The sequence below is a fragment of the Mesoplodon densirostris genome, chromosome 4 (assembly GCF_025265405.1).
Source record: "Mesoplodon densirostris isolate mMesDen1 chromosome 4, mMesDen1 primary haplotype, whole genome shotgun sequence".
Classification (NCBI taxonomy): domain Eukaryota; kingdom Metazoa; phylum Chordata; class Mammalia; order Artiodactyla; family Ziphiidae; genus Mesoplodon; species Mesoplodon densirostris.
The window spans coordinates 170,994,242-171,009,078 of record NC_082664.1 but is presented as its reverse complement, the minus strand read 5'-3'; the positions used below and the strand labels follow the sequence as shown (position 1 = coordinate 171,009,078).

The following is a 14,837-nucleotide window of genomic DNA, read 5'->3' as shown; positions in this document are numbered from 1 at the left end:
TGAAACACACAGATGAAACTAACCACACCCAAATTACCTGATTTAATACAGGAAGAGAATTATCAGGTAGAAAGCTGTTTCCTAGATGAGGGCTCTTACTGCTGTTCAAGGAATCAGTAGTAGGAGCTAGATTAAAAAAGACAAAGAAACCTATTTACCTGTTAAATTACATTATGTGTAAGATTAAAGGCTTGTCTGAAAAAGCTTACCCTGAAGCCCGCATTAAAAACACTTAAATATTAAGCCTTGGTATTCTTAAGACCAATCTGAATGAAAAAAAAATCTTTATCTCTATTGAATATCATGGCTTTAAATCAATGAAGAGATCGTTACATATTTAAGTTTTACCATTAAATTCTGTACTAAAGAAGTTGGAGCAAATTCAAATTGAACACTGAACAGGATTCTTTTTTTTTAAATTTTTGAACTTTATTTTTTATTTTTTTATACAGCAGGTTCTTATTAGTTATCTATTTTATACATATTAGTGTATATACGTCAATCCCAATCTCCCAATTCATCCCCCCACCCGCCCCCACCACCACTTTCCCCCCTTGGTGTCCATACGTTTGTTCTCTACATGAACAGGATTCTTTACCCTCGTAGAAAATAATTTATCATTCCTTTTCTACATCTGCATATAACTGGTGACCAGTCATTATTCAGTTATTATGAAAAAGACAATGGAAGTCCATCCTGCTTTCCTTAGCTCCACAATAAAGTCATACTTACCATTCTGTGCTGAAAATGCATGCATTTGATGCGACGGGCTGGGATTTGTTGTTATTGTTGGAAAAGGCACTGAGAGCTGTGCATTCAATAATTGAAGGCGTTCCTTTTTGGCAGTCAAGTTTTTAATCTGTTCCTCTAATCTTCGATTTTCTACTTGAAGTTGGTGTAATGACTTCAGCATTCCTAAAACTAGCAGACATTTGAATGGTTTTTAATAAAGAATTTCATACACAGGACTAGGTATTTTATGGACTTAAGTGTCAATAACTTTAGAAATAAATTAAAATAGAAAAGCAGAAATTCTATAAAGCATTTCTAAGTGACTAGGTTCTATTCCTAAATTTATATGTAGATATAAATATACCATAATATGTTTGTACCTATGTAAGCATAAAGGGATACTGTTCCTAGATATACCATGTGGAAGCTTTGTCGCCACATACCAAAAAAACCCAACCTAGTTCAGGTAATTTCCATTCTCAAAGAAGAATCATGAGAACACTTTATTTTCATCAAAATAAAAACCTAATTAAAAATTCAAAGTGCTCGCCATGATTTTTCATTAAAATCATATTTCAAAGGGCAAAGAATCACACCAATATCCTTCGCCACAAATAAAGAGCACAAGTATTTGTTTGCTGCTTGGTTGAGTTAAGCAAGCCACCTGACACAGGACTAGGAAGCCCAGCCGCTAGGCCTGTGGATCCACACTCGCCCAGCAGAGGGCAGTGTGTGTGCACCGCAGCCCCACTCCCGGCTCCGAGGGAAGGCGCGTCATCTGCACACAGGCTCAGCGTCTGTCCTGCCTCACCACCTCAAATACCGTTTCCGTTCCGGCCACAGCTCTCAGACCTCTCGACACAGCAGAGAGAGAGGCCCGTGTGACGCTGCGGTGATGGACACTTTAAAAGTTCTATGTATTAAAAAGTTGTATTTGTTTAACAAAGGCCTCAGGGCCTTGAAAACACACAATTCTACTGGTACAGACACATACGGTCATTTCCCAAGGATTTAACTTTTATCCCTCCTCTTCAAGATCCCACAAATAAACCCTTAGTATACCCAAATGAGATGCAGTAAGACTAAGCTAAACCTGTCCTCCAGCTATCATGTTCAAAGGATTATCCCGGCATGAATTTCCTCACAATTAGCATTTTTTGTCAGAGCGCCATTCATAAAAATACCAATTTATGGCACGTGCGTAACAATAAGCAAAATATTTTGTTTTGTTTTAAAAAAATAAAGCAGCAAAAGCTTATACCTCCCCCCCCAAAATGATTATAAAAACCAAACCAAAACACCTATTATTTCCCCCAGATACATATATCCTTAACATTAGGCCACTTCTCTAGTTAACAGTATCTGTAGTAACAGTTTTTGTGTTTGACATTTTTCACCCATGGCTCTCCTTAATAGTTAAAATTGTAAAGATACTAAATATATATATGTAATATATATTACATAATTTAGCAAGTAAATGATATAGATAATATATATAAGTTATATATATAATTTAGTAATTATTCTCCTTTCTCACCCAAATTGTAAAATCAAGAGAGTTGGCCATACTTAACTATACACATTTTTTAAAATAAATTCTCCAAAGGTGAGCAAGTTTGATTCAAACAACTAAGCTAAAAGAGCTATAACTTGTATTTTAGTAAAACTTAAAAATTGATTAGAACAAAGTACAATGGAGAAACAATGTACCAATATTTTAATAATTATAAAAAGTAACAAAAACCAGTGAATTCCATGAGCCAGGCAACGTTCTTCATATATTCTATGTCATTTAACCCTCAAAACAATACTATGATATATAAGTACATTATTATTCCCATTCTACAAATGGAAATCTAAAAGCACAATGACATTAAGGAACTTGCCTAAGATCACACTGTTAGTAACAGGTAAAAACAAAATTCAAGTCCAAGCAGTAAACCTGCAGCATTTGTTCTACTGAGCCACTACATTACACTTTCTCACCATATTATGTAAGATGTATCACAATTTCAATGCTGTTCTCGATGGTGTGACTTCAACATCTATCCACCTCTCTGTGCATCCGTCCACCCATCCATCTACTGACCTTTCTTTCAAGACAAGAAGACAATACTTACTGTCACTAGGAGTGCCCTGTTCTAGTAGAAACTGCTGTCCTTCACTCCACTGCCTCTCCAGAAGCTGCTCTATGCTGGCTGCTACCGGTGGCAGGTTTTCCAAACTGCTGTTGCCTGGTTGATCATAGCGGATCTGTAAGCTACTTACAGGGGACCTGTTGGAAACATTAATCCTCAGGTTAAACAGAAGAAGGACCCTTTGAAGGAAGCACATTCACATTTCTCACCTTAGGCTGAGCCTTCTCCTGTACAAGTTTTCTAACACCAGGCTGCCTATGTTAGAACGATAAAACCATAACCTACCCTAAAATTTAGTAATTACCATCCTTCCTCCCCAAATGGTAAAAGTCAAGGGAACAGCTGGCCATGCTCGATAATTAAAAACCACTAGAAAATATAAACACACCACTAATAATCTCTGGAATAGGCTGTAAAAGAACTTGATGCAACTTTATAAGACAAAAGGGAGAAAGATAGGACTAGAAAAGACTTACACTGTACGATTATAATAAAGTAGAGAGCATTTTAATTCATAACCACAAAATCTCAAATATCAGTAAAAAGAATTTTTAAACAATCTTGAAGGAGTATTTTGTTATAAATTCAAAAATACTTAGTTTCAAGTATTTTCAGAATTAGAGAACATTATCCAGACCAGAGCCATTTTTATTTGAGCCCCTTATACAAAGACGTTCTAAAACGTCTTAGATCTGTACTTCAAATGATAACAACTTAATCACCTCTTCCAAAACAAGTACCACTTATATTAAGATGAACATGCTATGTTCTCTCATCCACTTTTTGTTTTAAATAAGTAAATGTGGCCATTTCTGGTCTCCAGCCTCCATAAAAATATAATAAATTAGTAAAGGGCTTTAGAGTTTCTGAAGTGTTTCCACCTAGTTAACTTCACAACCACCTAGTGAGAAGTCAAAACCTGCCTTACTGGCTCCATTTCTATCTGAGGAAACAAGATGGGGCTTTAGTGACTTGTCCAAAGACACGCCGCTAGTAAGTGACAGAGCTGGGCTACAGCTCAGGTCTTCCCACAGCCTGAGAGTGCTCGGCTGCATCCCTGATATGCATCTCTACAAAAATCTCTTTAAATTAGAAGTTAAACAAATGAGGCTTTTTATTCCACATGTAAACATCACATGCTACATACAGCTGCCCAGCCCTTTCCAAATAGTATATTATTGCCAGGATAATTTAGGCCATTATATTTCAGGCTGATTTTTAAAGAATAATATACAGCTGGAAATATGTGCTAAAGTAATTTAGTGCCGTTTTGTTGTGTTAAATACCATTTGGCTAATGAAACACGAAGAACTGCACAATGCAGTAAGGAATCCTGAATAATTTCTAGGTAGCTTGCATGATATTTTAAGTTTAAAAGGAGAACACAGGGACTTCTCTGGTGGCGCAGTGGTTAAGAATTCACCTGCCAAATGCAGGGGACATGGGTTTGAGCCCTGGTCCAGGAAGATCCCACATACCACAGAGCAACTGAGCCCACGCGCCGCAACTACTGGAGCCCACGCGCCGCAACTACTGAAGCCCGCGCGCCTAGAGCCCGTGCTCCGCAACAAGAGAAGCCGCCGCAATGATAAGCCCATGCACTGCAAAGAAGAGTAGCCCCCGCTTACCACAACTAGAGAAAGCCTGCGCACAGCAACGAAGACCCAACGCAGCCAACAATAAATTAATTAATTTAAAAAAATAAATAAATAAAAGGAGAACACAGAGATGCTTCCTCCACTAAACATATGAGCAAAAAAATCCATTAACTTTCTTCTTTGAAAAAAAAAGAATAAAACAGTACAGAAGTAACACAGCATAAATTATAGATTGGTCAGATGATGTTACAATTGTACTTCAGATTCCTAGTTTCAAAAGAAGAATATTTAATTTTCTGCAGAGTTCAATTAGGAAAAACAATACTACCTTTAGTTCACTCAGGGATTAGAAAAAAGGCACTACTGATGCAGCAATAGAAAATAGCAAAATTAGAGGTTACTGGACTAATCTCTCTAACGTTAAAGATGCTCCTTAACAGACATTCCCATATATATTAGCAACACAACAACAGTGATATTCATGGTAGCCATGGCAGAAAAAATTTTATTTTTAATAGAATTTTAAAATTTCCACAGTTGAAAAGGATTCTTGAATGGGCTTCTTCCTCCTTCTGCTCCATTCTCACCCAATCTAATACTATGCTTGAGGCAGTTTACAAAATTAGAGAACAGAGAGAAAACAAACTAGAAAAAGGTATAGGAGTTGAGTGGAATAAAGTTAGTAAAAAGATAGCCTAATGTGCTATTCGTAGGAATAACCTTATATATTACATATTAATAAATGGTACCTGAACTCTTTCATATAATATCTAAGATAATTTCACAGAACAATGTAACATATTTGCTATACTTTGCTTCAGACAATTTTAAGAACTAGAGGGATTTTAGAGATGAGCCACAAGAAACTTCATTTACTGAATTAGCAACTAGAGACTAAAGGGTTAAGTGCATTGCCCACAACAGAGCTAAAACTGGAACCCAAAGTTGAAAGTCTGGAGTCTGCAGCTTTAAGAGACTTTTTTTGTTTGTTTTTGTTTGTTTTGTTTTTATTTTTGGCTGTGTTGGGTCTTTGTTGCTGCGTGTGGGCTTTCTCTAGTTGCAGCGAGCGGGGGCTACTCTTCTTTGCGGTGCACGGGCTGCTCATTGCAATGGCTTCTCTTGTTGCAGAGCACGGGCTCTAGGCGCAGGGGTTTCAGTAGTTGTGGCACACGGGCTCAGCTGCTCCGCAGCATGTGGGACCTTCCCGGGCCAGGGATCAAACCTGTGTCCCCCCTGCATTGGTAGGCAGATTCTTAACCACTGCACCACCAGGGAAGCCCTAAGAGACTTTAAGACTGTTTTATAACCAAAAAGAATTACCCAAATTAATACATTAATAATACCAGGAGCTAAATATACAAGAGAGCTGAAATTGATTAGAAATCCAAGAAAAGGTGCATCTTTTACAAAGCTTACAAATCTAGCCATGTGTTTAAATTAATATTCAAGTCAATTGAGAATCATTTTTCTTGACTGTCCAGACATGCTTCTTATCTATAGAATGCTTTTATAGCCTCACAAATGTATGCTCTGCTGATATGAGTTAAAGAAGTTTCCAAATCGCGAAATGTTTCCTTTGCCGATACTTTGCAGTGCAAATAACACTTACCTTGGTGAGAGACTCCCTCTGGGTGAGCTTCCTCTGCCACCAAGGCTGCGGCTATTGTCTCCGAGTTCTTGATCTGCAGTGTAAATATTTCACAGCTGATAAAGTGACTCTCACTAGATAACAGGTTTTAAGCTCTGGCCCTGATTTTTTCTAAAACATACATAAAACCTTTACCACTATCTTTGCAGTTATTATGAAAGTAGAAGATCTAGTATGTTGCTAGTTTAGAATTGCTGAACTGTGGCATGTAAGGCGTTGTCCCTACACGTTTTTTGTGGGTGGAGAAGGCCATGGATTATGTTCGTTCTTTCATTCCTTTCAATTTTACAGCACAGAAGCGTGGTTTCCATTTGCAGTACCCTCCCCTCAGCCACTTTTAATTTCTATGGTTAAAGTAATGAATCACAGCTGTGGACAGCTAATCTGTATGCTTATCACAGCAAATCCTTATGCTTTGTATATTTTAACACTTTGCATTCCAAGACAAGTCACAAAATGCATATGTATTACATAGAGCTACTAAAAGTGTATCTATTACATGGATCATTTCACATAACACTAAATATCCAAATGGACAATAACAAGTAGGAATACAGAATTCTGTATTTAAAAGGAAAAAGAAATTAATTTCTTCAAAATATTCCTTAGGTAACACCGAGTATCTCTGCTTGAAAAATAACTTGTATTTCCCCTACAGTTAGCTCCTTATAAAATCATCCTATCTGGCCTCTTTAAGGTTGTCCTCCCCTTATTCTGAGTCAGGTAACCTCTGACCCTTAAAGTGTAAAGACATGACTGATCCATTCTTGGTGAACTGCTAAACCCATTCCCTTCCCCCAAACAGGCATGACTACTTGGACATGTCAACAAATCCTTAAGGATGGAATGAGACAAAGCAAATCCAGTGGCTCATTAAAACAGTACAAGAGGCAAAGGCTACAAAATGTCAACTGGTAAAAATTCACAGGATTACTAAACACTGTAGAAATTCTCTAACAGGATTTTTTTTACCAAGTTTGTGTAATGCAATTTCATGAATTATGCAAATAAAGATTGAGGCTATTCACAGAAAAGCCCAGTGTTATGTTACTTTCATTGCACAGCACTGAGCACTGAACACATCAATCACAAAAGTCACAGGAGACAGTAGCATTCCTGCCTGCTGACGGCTCTGCTTCGACGTTTACATTTCAGACAGTAAAAGAGCACATCACTGTTTTGCAGCACAGCATACTATTTACTTCCAACTGTGATTCTTTTGATTTAAAAAGGGAGGGGCACAATCCCCCCCCACCCTTTAGATTTTACTTATGAACCACACCTTTAGACCTTTCAAATGAAATGACCTGAAGTGGGTAAAAATTACACTGGGGAAAGGGAACAGAATTTTAGAGTTTAAACATTCTTGAAATCTTACCTGTTTGATTATTTTCAGACTGAGCTATAAGAGCTGCCATTGATGAATTTGGATTTAATCTATTGCCATATATATGAGATGATGCCTGACTAAGAGAAGATCCAGCTAGAGTATTTGCCTAAATGAAAAGAATTACAAAGACAAATGAATTATCCTTAAAAATATCTTAATACTTTTCCTCCTAATAGACCGAGTAACAACTATTTTCTCCAACCTAAGAATATAAGCAAAAATTTCTGACTTTCTGAAGAGCAAATTTCATTGTTGTTTTACCATTCCAATATTCCAGTTTCTGAAAAGTTACATAACTCTAAATTTTAAAAAAAAAGTGAGAGAGAGAAAGAAAAAGAATTGGCACAAAGTTAACTATTCATGCTTTAATTTCAAAGTACCTATTCGATACCAAAACCAGTGGCATGGTAACCATGTGAACATATGACTAGTTATTTAATCTTATTAAACCATTTACAAAATAAGGGCAGGGAGACAACAGATGTCTAACAAATGTTTCAATCTCTTACCTCACAGACGGGCTGAGGAGGTCAAAAGGTCCAACTTCTACCTTTAGTATTTTAACTACACAGAGCCATATTTCTATTGCTTAATTCTGTCATTAGTAAAACCTGCACACTATTTTGTTACTTCCTATTCTGATAGACTTGGAAGCCTGCTGCTTTTTCTGTTTTGTTTTGTTTTTATTTTAAAAGAAAGCAAACAGGCATCACAAGTATGTTTTCTATACAATGCAGGGCTCAACGAATCACAGCTTTGCCCTGACCCCATATAAGGCACTGTCTTTTTGGCAGTAAGCCAGCTCTACAAACTGAAGAGCTAGTCCACAGTTTGTGATTCATTCATGTTGCTAACCACAATTCTGAAGGCCTCCACTGGGACTTGTGCCAAACAAGCGAAAATGAACCCTTAAACAGATGAAGCTAAGGAGGCTAGCCAAAGTCTTGCGTAATCCAAAGTAATAAAAATGCCTTCTTTGATGTGAATACTTTCTCCCACTTTCCAAGAATATTATAACCTTAAAAATGTGGCATTTTAGAAGCAAATCTCGTGTACACAAAACACTGTTAACTCACAGAAGGCTATTACTAGCCTGAAATACTTTTCAGACTTAACAGAACCACGAATTTCAAAGTAGATTTCTTTTTCTTTTTCATGAATGAAATCAAACTTAACCTTTCATAAAAACAAAATCATTGTGTAGTTATTGCAAAAGAAAATTCTGGAAAACAATTTAAAAGAACTGAGGCGTTTTTAATATAAAGCAGCTGAATAACAGCAGAACAAAAGATGTGGGACATTTTGACATGTTTAACTGCATAAAGGAGACCAAGACGACATAATAGTGACAACAAGCAAAATATAAACAAGAGAATAAACTGTGTTTCTGGAAAGACTCAGACCCTGACATTAACATTCGGCCTCTAGCCAACTTACTAAGCATAAAAGTTGGACTTTACAATTCACAGTAATAGTCCCCGTGATGTAGAATCCTGTCCTTGCTTTCCATTGTTTCAAAGGGTATATTTCATAGTTCACACTGTAATGTCTAAGTTCAACTGGTCAATTTCTGGGCTTCATTTTTCCTCTTATTAAAGATATGTATACAAAGTCAGTAGTTTGGATTATATGGTACTGTTTAACAATCAATTAGCCCTTGGCAAAAGCTAAGTCAGCACTTTAACCTAAAGATCACACTAGACACTTACCATGTATAGAATATAAAAAATATGAGTCAAAAATGGAAATACAGGAAGACTTTTTTTTAACCTCTCCAGAAGTTAACTACTTGGGAATCTTGGATACTTATAAAATAACTTAGAACAAGAAAAATCCAAAGAGACACACAGAAAGATCAGATGTTACCAGTAACCCAGTTTAAAATCTTGGGCACCTCACACTTAAAATGCTCTTTGCAGAGCCAATTTACTTACTCTAGACACAAGTCTAAAAAGATCAACTAAGCATATAACAGATTAGAAGTGGAAAATTAATTAGAAAGAGGAAGAAAAAGTAATATCTTGAGACATTTTGTTGGCAGCAAGAAGTAACAGCTGACAGCAAGAGAGGAGAGAGAAAAATACGAGCAAGAATGAGTGCATTCCCGACTGCCGGTGGGGCTGTGCTCTGAGTACACGGACAGGAGGGGCCTCTGCACCTGCACCTGGTCCTTTGACTCTCGTGTTTGCGCACTCATCCACCGGCTGAATCAAAACTATTATCATACCAGTTGAACTGCATTTCTAGTTCCAATAATCAGTTTTATGAGCTGCCTTAGTCTCCTGACAAGAATCAAAGATCCTATTCTCTTTCAGGAAGGTTTCCTTCTGTCAGGAGCTTTATATTTATCCTTGTTAGCTTCAAATTTCTTGATGTAGTCTCCAAATCACCTTACTTTCCGAATCACACACTACGCCCACTACACTAACGGATCAAAACGCAAGGCAGCACACCATAACTGATTTCCATAATGACTATCAACAGGAAGAGAATCAATCATCGTTAGCATAATTCCAAAGCAGGAAAGATGTATTTTATAAAGATGGCAGGAAAAGGTAAAATTAATAATAAAATAATAAATTAGAAATACATTCTTCATTAACCTGAATGATAAATTTCCCAAATTTTCTGAATGCTTAAAAATTATCTGGTAGTTCTGTCTTTTAAAAATTATTGTATTTATCTAAACAAGAAATTTCCAAGAGAGACTGAAAATAAATTACTAATTTTACCATGTAGGGTTTTGTGGTATATGAAAACATCTAAAGCACTCCACATTAAAACTCAAGTCATTACCATCATTTTAAGCTGGTAACATGAGCTACCAAAGATTCCACAAATGTCTGACACTGCTTGGCCAACACTTCTGAAATGATATTTACAATGGTTACTGCTGGAAACTCTTGATAACTCTGTAGGCACCTTAGGACCAAGAAACTCCCAACATTTTAGTAAAAAGGTTCTTCAACTTAGTAGCAATAAAGAAGGATAAGAGAGAGAGCAGGGAAGAGACACACAACTTATGAGGAGAGTACACACATAATGACTGGCATTTTGTAGACTCAAAAACCTTCATTACTAATAAGTGAAAGCACTAAGATTCATGAAAGTCCATGAGAACCTAAAGAAGCTAGTTATGAAGCATAAAGGGCACTGAAAGCTTTTATATAAAAGGAATCTGGAACAAGGAATAAGGGAAACAATATATACACGGTTCTCCAAAGCACACCTTGAACATGGATTTTTAAAGTGCAGTGAAAGCAAATTACTAATGTATCATAGGTCTGCTTCAGAAGACCTGGTATAAAAACTGGCAGTTGTTATTGCTGGAGACGGTGTGGAGAAAAAGGAACCCTCCTACACTTCTGGTGGGCATGTAAATTGGTGCAGCCACTATGGAGAACAGTATGGAGGATCCTCAAAACACTAAAAACAGAGCTACCATATGATCCAGCAATCCCACTACTGGGCATACATCCCAAGAAAACCATAGTTCGAAAAGATACATGCACCGCAATGTTCATAGCAGCACTATTTACACTAGCCAAGACGTGGAAACAACCTAAATATCCATTGACAGATGAATGGATAAAGGAGATGTGGTACATATATACAATGGACTACTACTAAGCCTTAAAAAAGAGTGAAATAATGCCATTTGCAGCAACATGGATGCACTGAGAGATTATCATACTAAGTGAAGTAAGCCAGACAAAGAAAAATATCATATCATATAGCTCACATGTGGAATTTTAAAAAAAGAGAGAGAGAGAGAGAGAGAGAGAGAGATACAGATGAACTTATATACAAACAGAAATATATCCACAAACATGGAAAACAAGCTTATGGTTACCAAAGAGGAAAGGGGAACGGGCAGAGGGATAACTTAGGAGTTTGGGATCAACATATACACACAACTATATATAAAATAGATAACCAACAAGGACACACTGTATGGCACAGGGAACTCTGCTCAGTATTTTGGAATAACCTATAAGGGAAAAGAATCTGAAAAAAAAAAGAAATATATGTACGTATAACTGAATCACTTTGCTGTACACCTGAAATTAACACAACATTGTAAATCAACTAGACTTCAATTAAAAAAAAAAAACAAAACTGGCAATTGTGTTTGGAGGGAAGCACATACCTTATTTCAATTCTGTCTTGCCCCGGGAAAGAGAATGTCTACTGTGGGCAAATATGTTCTCAGGCCTATTGGCACTATAAAGAGTATGAGTTGTTAAACACTGGGGAGGCTGAGTGAAGGTCCCACAACACACATAAACTCTGTACTGGTTTTGCAACTTTTCTATACACCCAAAAATTATTTCAAAATAAGAAGCTTAAACAAAATAAAAATATGTAAGTGTCCATCAACAGATGAATGGATAAAGAAAATGTGGCACATATATGCAGTGGAATATTACTCAGCCATAAAAAGAAATGAAATTATTTGTAGTGAGGTGGATAGACCTAGAGTCTGTCATACAGAGTGAAGTGGATCAGAAGGAGAAAAACAAATCCCGTACGCTAACACATATATGTGAATCTAAAAAAAAATGGTTCTGATGGACCTAGGGGCAGGACAGGTATAAAGACACAGACGTAGAGAATGCACCTGAGGACACGGGGAGGGGGAAGGGTAAGCTGGGACGAAGTGAGAGAGCGGCATGGACATATATACACTACCAAATGTAATATAGATAGCTAGTGGGAAGCAGCCGCATAGCAGAGGGAGATCAGCTCGGTGCTTTGTGCCCACCTAGAGGGGTGGGATAGGGAAGGTGGGAGGGAGACACAAGAGGGAGGGGATATAGGGGGATATGTATGCATATAGCTGATTCACTTTGTTATACAGCAGAAACTAACAACACCACTGTAAAGCAATTATACTCCAATAAAGATGTTAAAAAAAAAAAAAAGAATATGACTGCCAAAAAACTGGTTACTTGGCTTTATAGTGTCCTGATGAAATGAAGTCATCTACTCAAAATGTAAAAACAGGTTTTAGATCAAGATTAAAATATTTTATGAAATTATAAGTTCATACTGCCTTAATAAACTTCTGCTTTCACTTCCAAATATATGATACCTTAGACAGGTTCTTTTTTCCCTCCCCAAGACTAATAATTGAAGGAACCACTTCCACGCAAGATGTTCTATCTATTCTAATACCCTAGTAAAAGTCTCATTAAGTGTAATAATTATTTTACAAGATGGACCCAAAGCCAAGTAAAGTAAAAAGAAACTGAATAATTACTGAGGTAAATCTAAGTCACGATGAAGCAAAATATGCTTAGTACCTGAGTCAAAGAATACCCTTAGCAAATTTAGAATAACTTACTATGTTAAGCATCTAGAAAGATGCAAGTCCCTACACCAAGGCAGTAGTGAAACTCAAAATAAATCAGAGAAATTTAGTGTTTCCTAAGTAGATTGACATACCCTATTAAAATATTAACAAGATTAAAATTATATTTCAGCTTGAATTTCCCCATTAATAGTTCACCTCTTACATTTCAAATGTCTCCTTATGACCACAGAGAAGTTTTGAAAGAGTTCTAGTTGTAGAGTGAAGTAAGTCTACCAAATTCCTAGGCACTTGGCTCATTCTAAAGGAGTTAGTAGTGGAGAGGAAAAAAATCAGGCTAAATCTACTCAATTATCTGAGTATCAGACTTAAAAGTGGGTATTGTTTTGGTAGATTTTTTTTTCCTCCCTAATGTTGGTAAAGGCAGAAAAATAAAGTATAAAGAAGAAAAATTAGGTTTGAAAGAACAGTACCTATCAAAATTTCACCTTTGGAAAGTATCATAGCAATGCATCATCTAGAGGTGAGTATGAAACTTCATGCTTCACTCATATAGGAAGAGGTCATAGCAAGCACTTTTTAAATGCACAATTAACCTGTCAATAAACATTAAAGTCAAATGATTCAAACAAGCTCTAAAACACAGTAGCTTCTTCTTCAAACTCTCCAACGCTGACACATGATTTTAAAATGCGTTCTTCTGAAATACTGTCAGCTCACTAAACAGTATTATTTTTAAAAATTCCTACTTCATCCATACTCTTACAAGAAAAAACTTTTTGTTATCACTATATCGGCCGTAAGACAAACCATCTCACCTTGGGTGAGGCAATAAAGCTCTCTGTCTTCAATTTCCAACTGTAAAAATGGAGACAGAAATAGTACCTTCCTCCTAAGAATACTGTGAGACTTGAGTTACTGCTGAGAAGTTAAGGCTGAGAAGAATGCGTGGCAGATGGCAAGCACTCAAACTTTACCTTGTTATTTAAAACTTCTTTTCATAAGCTATTATGGTTTCCATCTTTTCCATTAACTTCGTCAGAGAACATAATTTGCCAATTATATTCTGATATTAACATGGCTATATTTCAGAGTACAACGTTTCCCTAAGAAAAATTAGATGGTACTGTCTCATTATGCAAGGATATTTTAATCTATATATTCTATAATAACATAGCAATACAGCAAATATAATGTAAGGATTCAAATATTTTAATGACAATTTATACACAATTTGTTTGACTAGAAAAGTTTTCAGGAAAAACTGGAGAACAACAGAAAGTTTCATATATTCTCCAACTCAATCCTAACTTCGTACTCTAAAATGTATCCTGATAACAGACCCATTTCTGTGTCAGCTACCACCATCGGGCTTTAATACTCAGCATGTGATGAGAGAAGAAACCATGTGTGAACAACTTTCAGGTCCCATGAGTAGGTTGACTGTTAAAGCTGTCAGGTTCAATTGCATCATTCCACTTTATTCAATGCCCCAAACTGCTCCCTAATTGTTAGGAGCTTAACGTATTCAAAACCATTGTTTAGGCTAATGCTGAAATGCCCCACAATTGAGTTTATAAAGTAGTGGGAGGGATTAAATTGTAGTTAAACCATCAATGAACACTCATGATTGAGCAACAGAACTGTGCAGAATAACCACCAATTCTAAGCAGGTTTCTTAATTGGTCAATATCTAATCAATATAACTCCTACCTTTTGGGGTGGAAATTAAGTCCCTAGGACTAAAGAGACTATTGAAATAATTTAAGAATGGAAAAGACCTTAGTCAACAGCTGTATGTGAAATGACTAAATGGGTGTAATAACCATTAATTCCAAAGTAATTCATGGTCTGCAAAGTACTTATGCTCGCTTGAACTTCAGAATATACCTGTACGGCAGGTAGAACAGGTATTTAAAGTATCCCATTTCACATATGAAAAAAAAATCAACATTCACAAATGTAAAAGACCTACCCACAGACACACTAGTGAGCAGCAATGCTCCAGGAATCTAGG

At 36.5% G+C, this 14,837-nt stretch overlaps 1 protein-coding gene across 11 annotated transcripts in view; it reads right to left on the bottom strand.

The window, feature by feature from the left end:
- MLLT10 (MLLT10 histone lysine methyltransferase DOT1L cofactor) overlaps window positions 1-14,837 on the bottom strand; it is a 246,798-nt gene that overhangs the window by 8,687 nt on the left and 223,274 nt on the right. For all 11 annotated transcript variants that reach the window (XR_009531819.1, XM_060097691.1, XM_060097695.1 and 8 more), the window contains 5 exons: window positions 7,495-7,612; window positions 6,078-6,150; window positions 2,853-3,007; window positions 733-921; window positions 38-126 (listed from right to left, as the gene is read on the bottom strand). Coding sequence is in view for 10 of the 11 variants with exons in the window: in XM_060097691.1 (XP_059953674.1) it covers window positions 38-126; window positions 733-921; window positions 2,853-3,007; window positions 6,078-6,150; window positions 7,495-7,612 (624 nt within the window). In the remaining variant the exon portion in view is untranslated. The remainder of the gene's footprint in view (window positions 1-37; window positions 127-732; window positions 922-2,852; window positions 3,008-6,077; window positions 6,151-7,494; window positions 7,613-14,837) is intronic.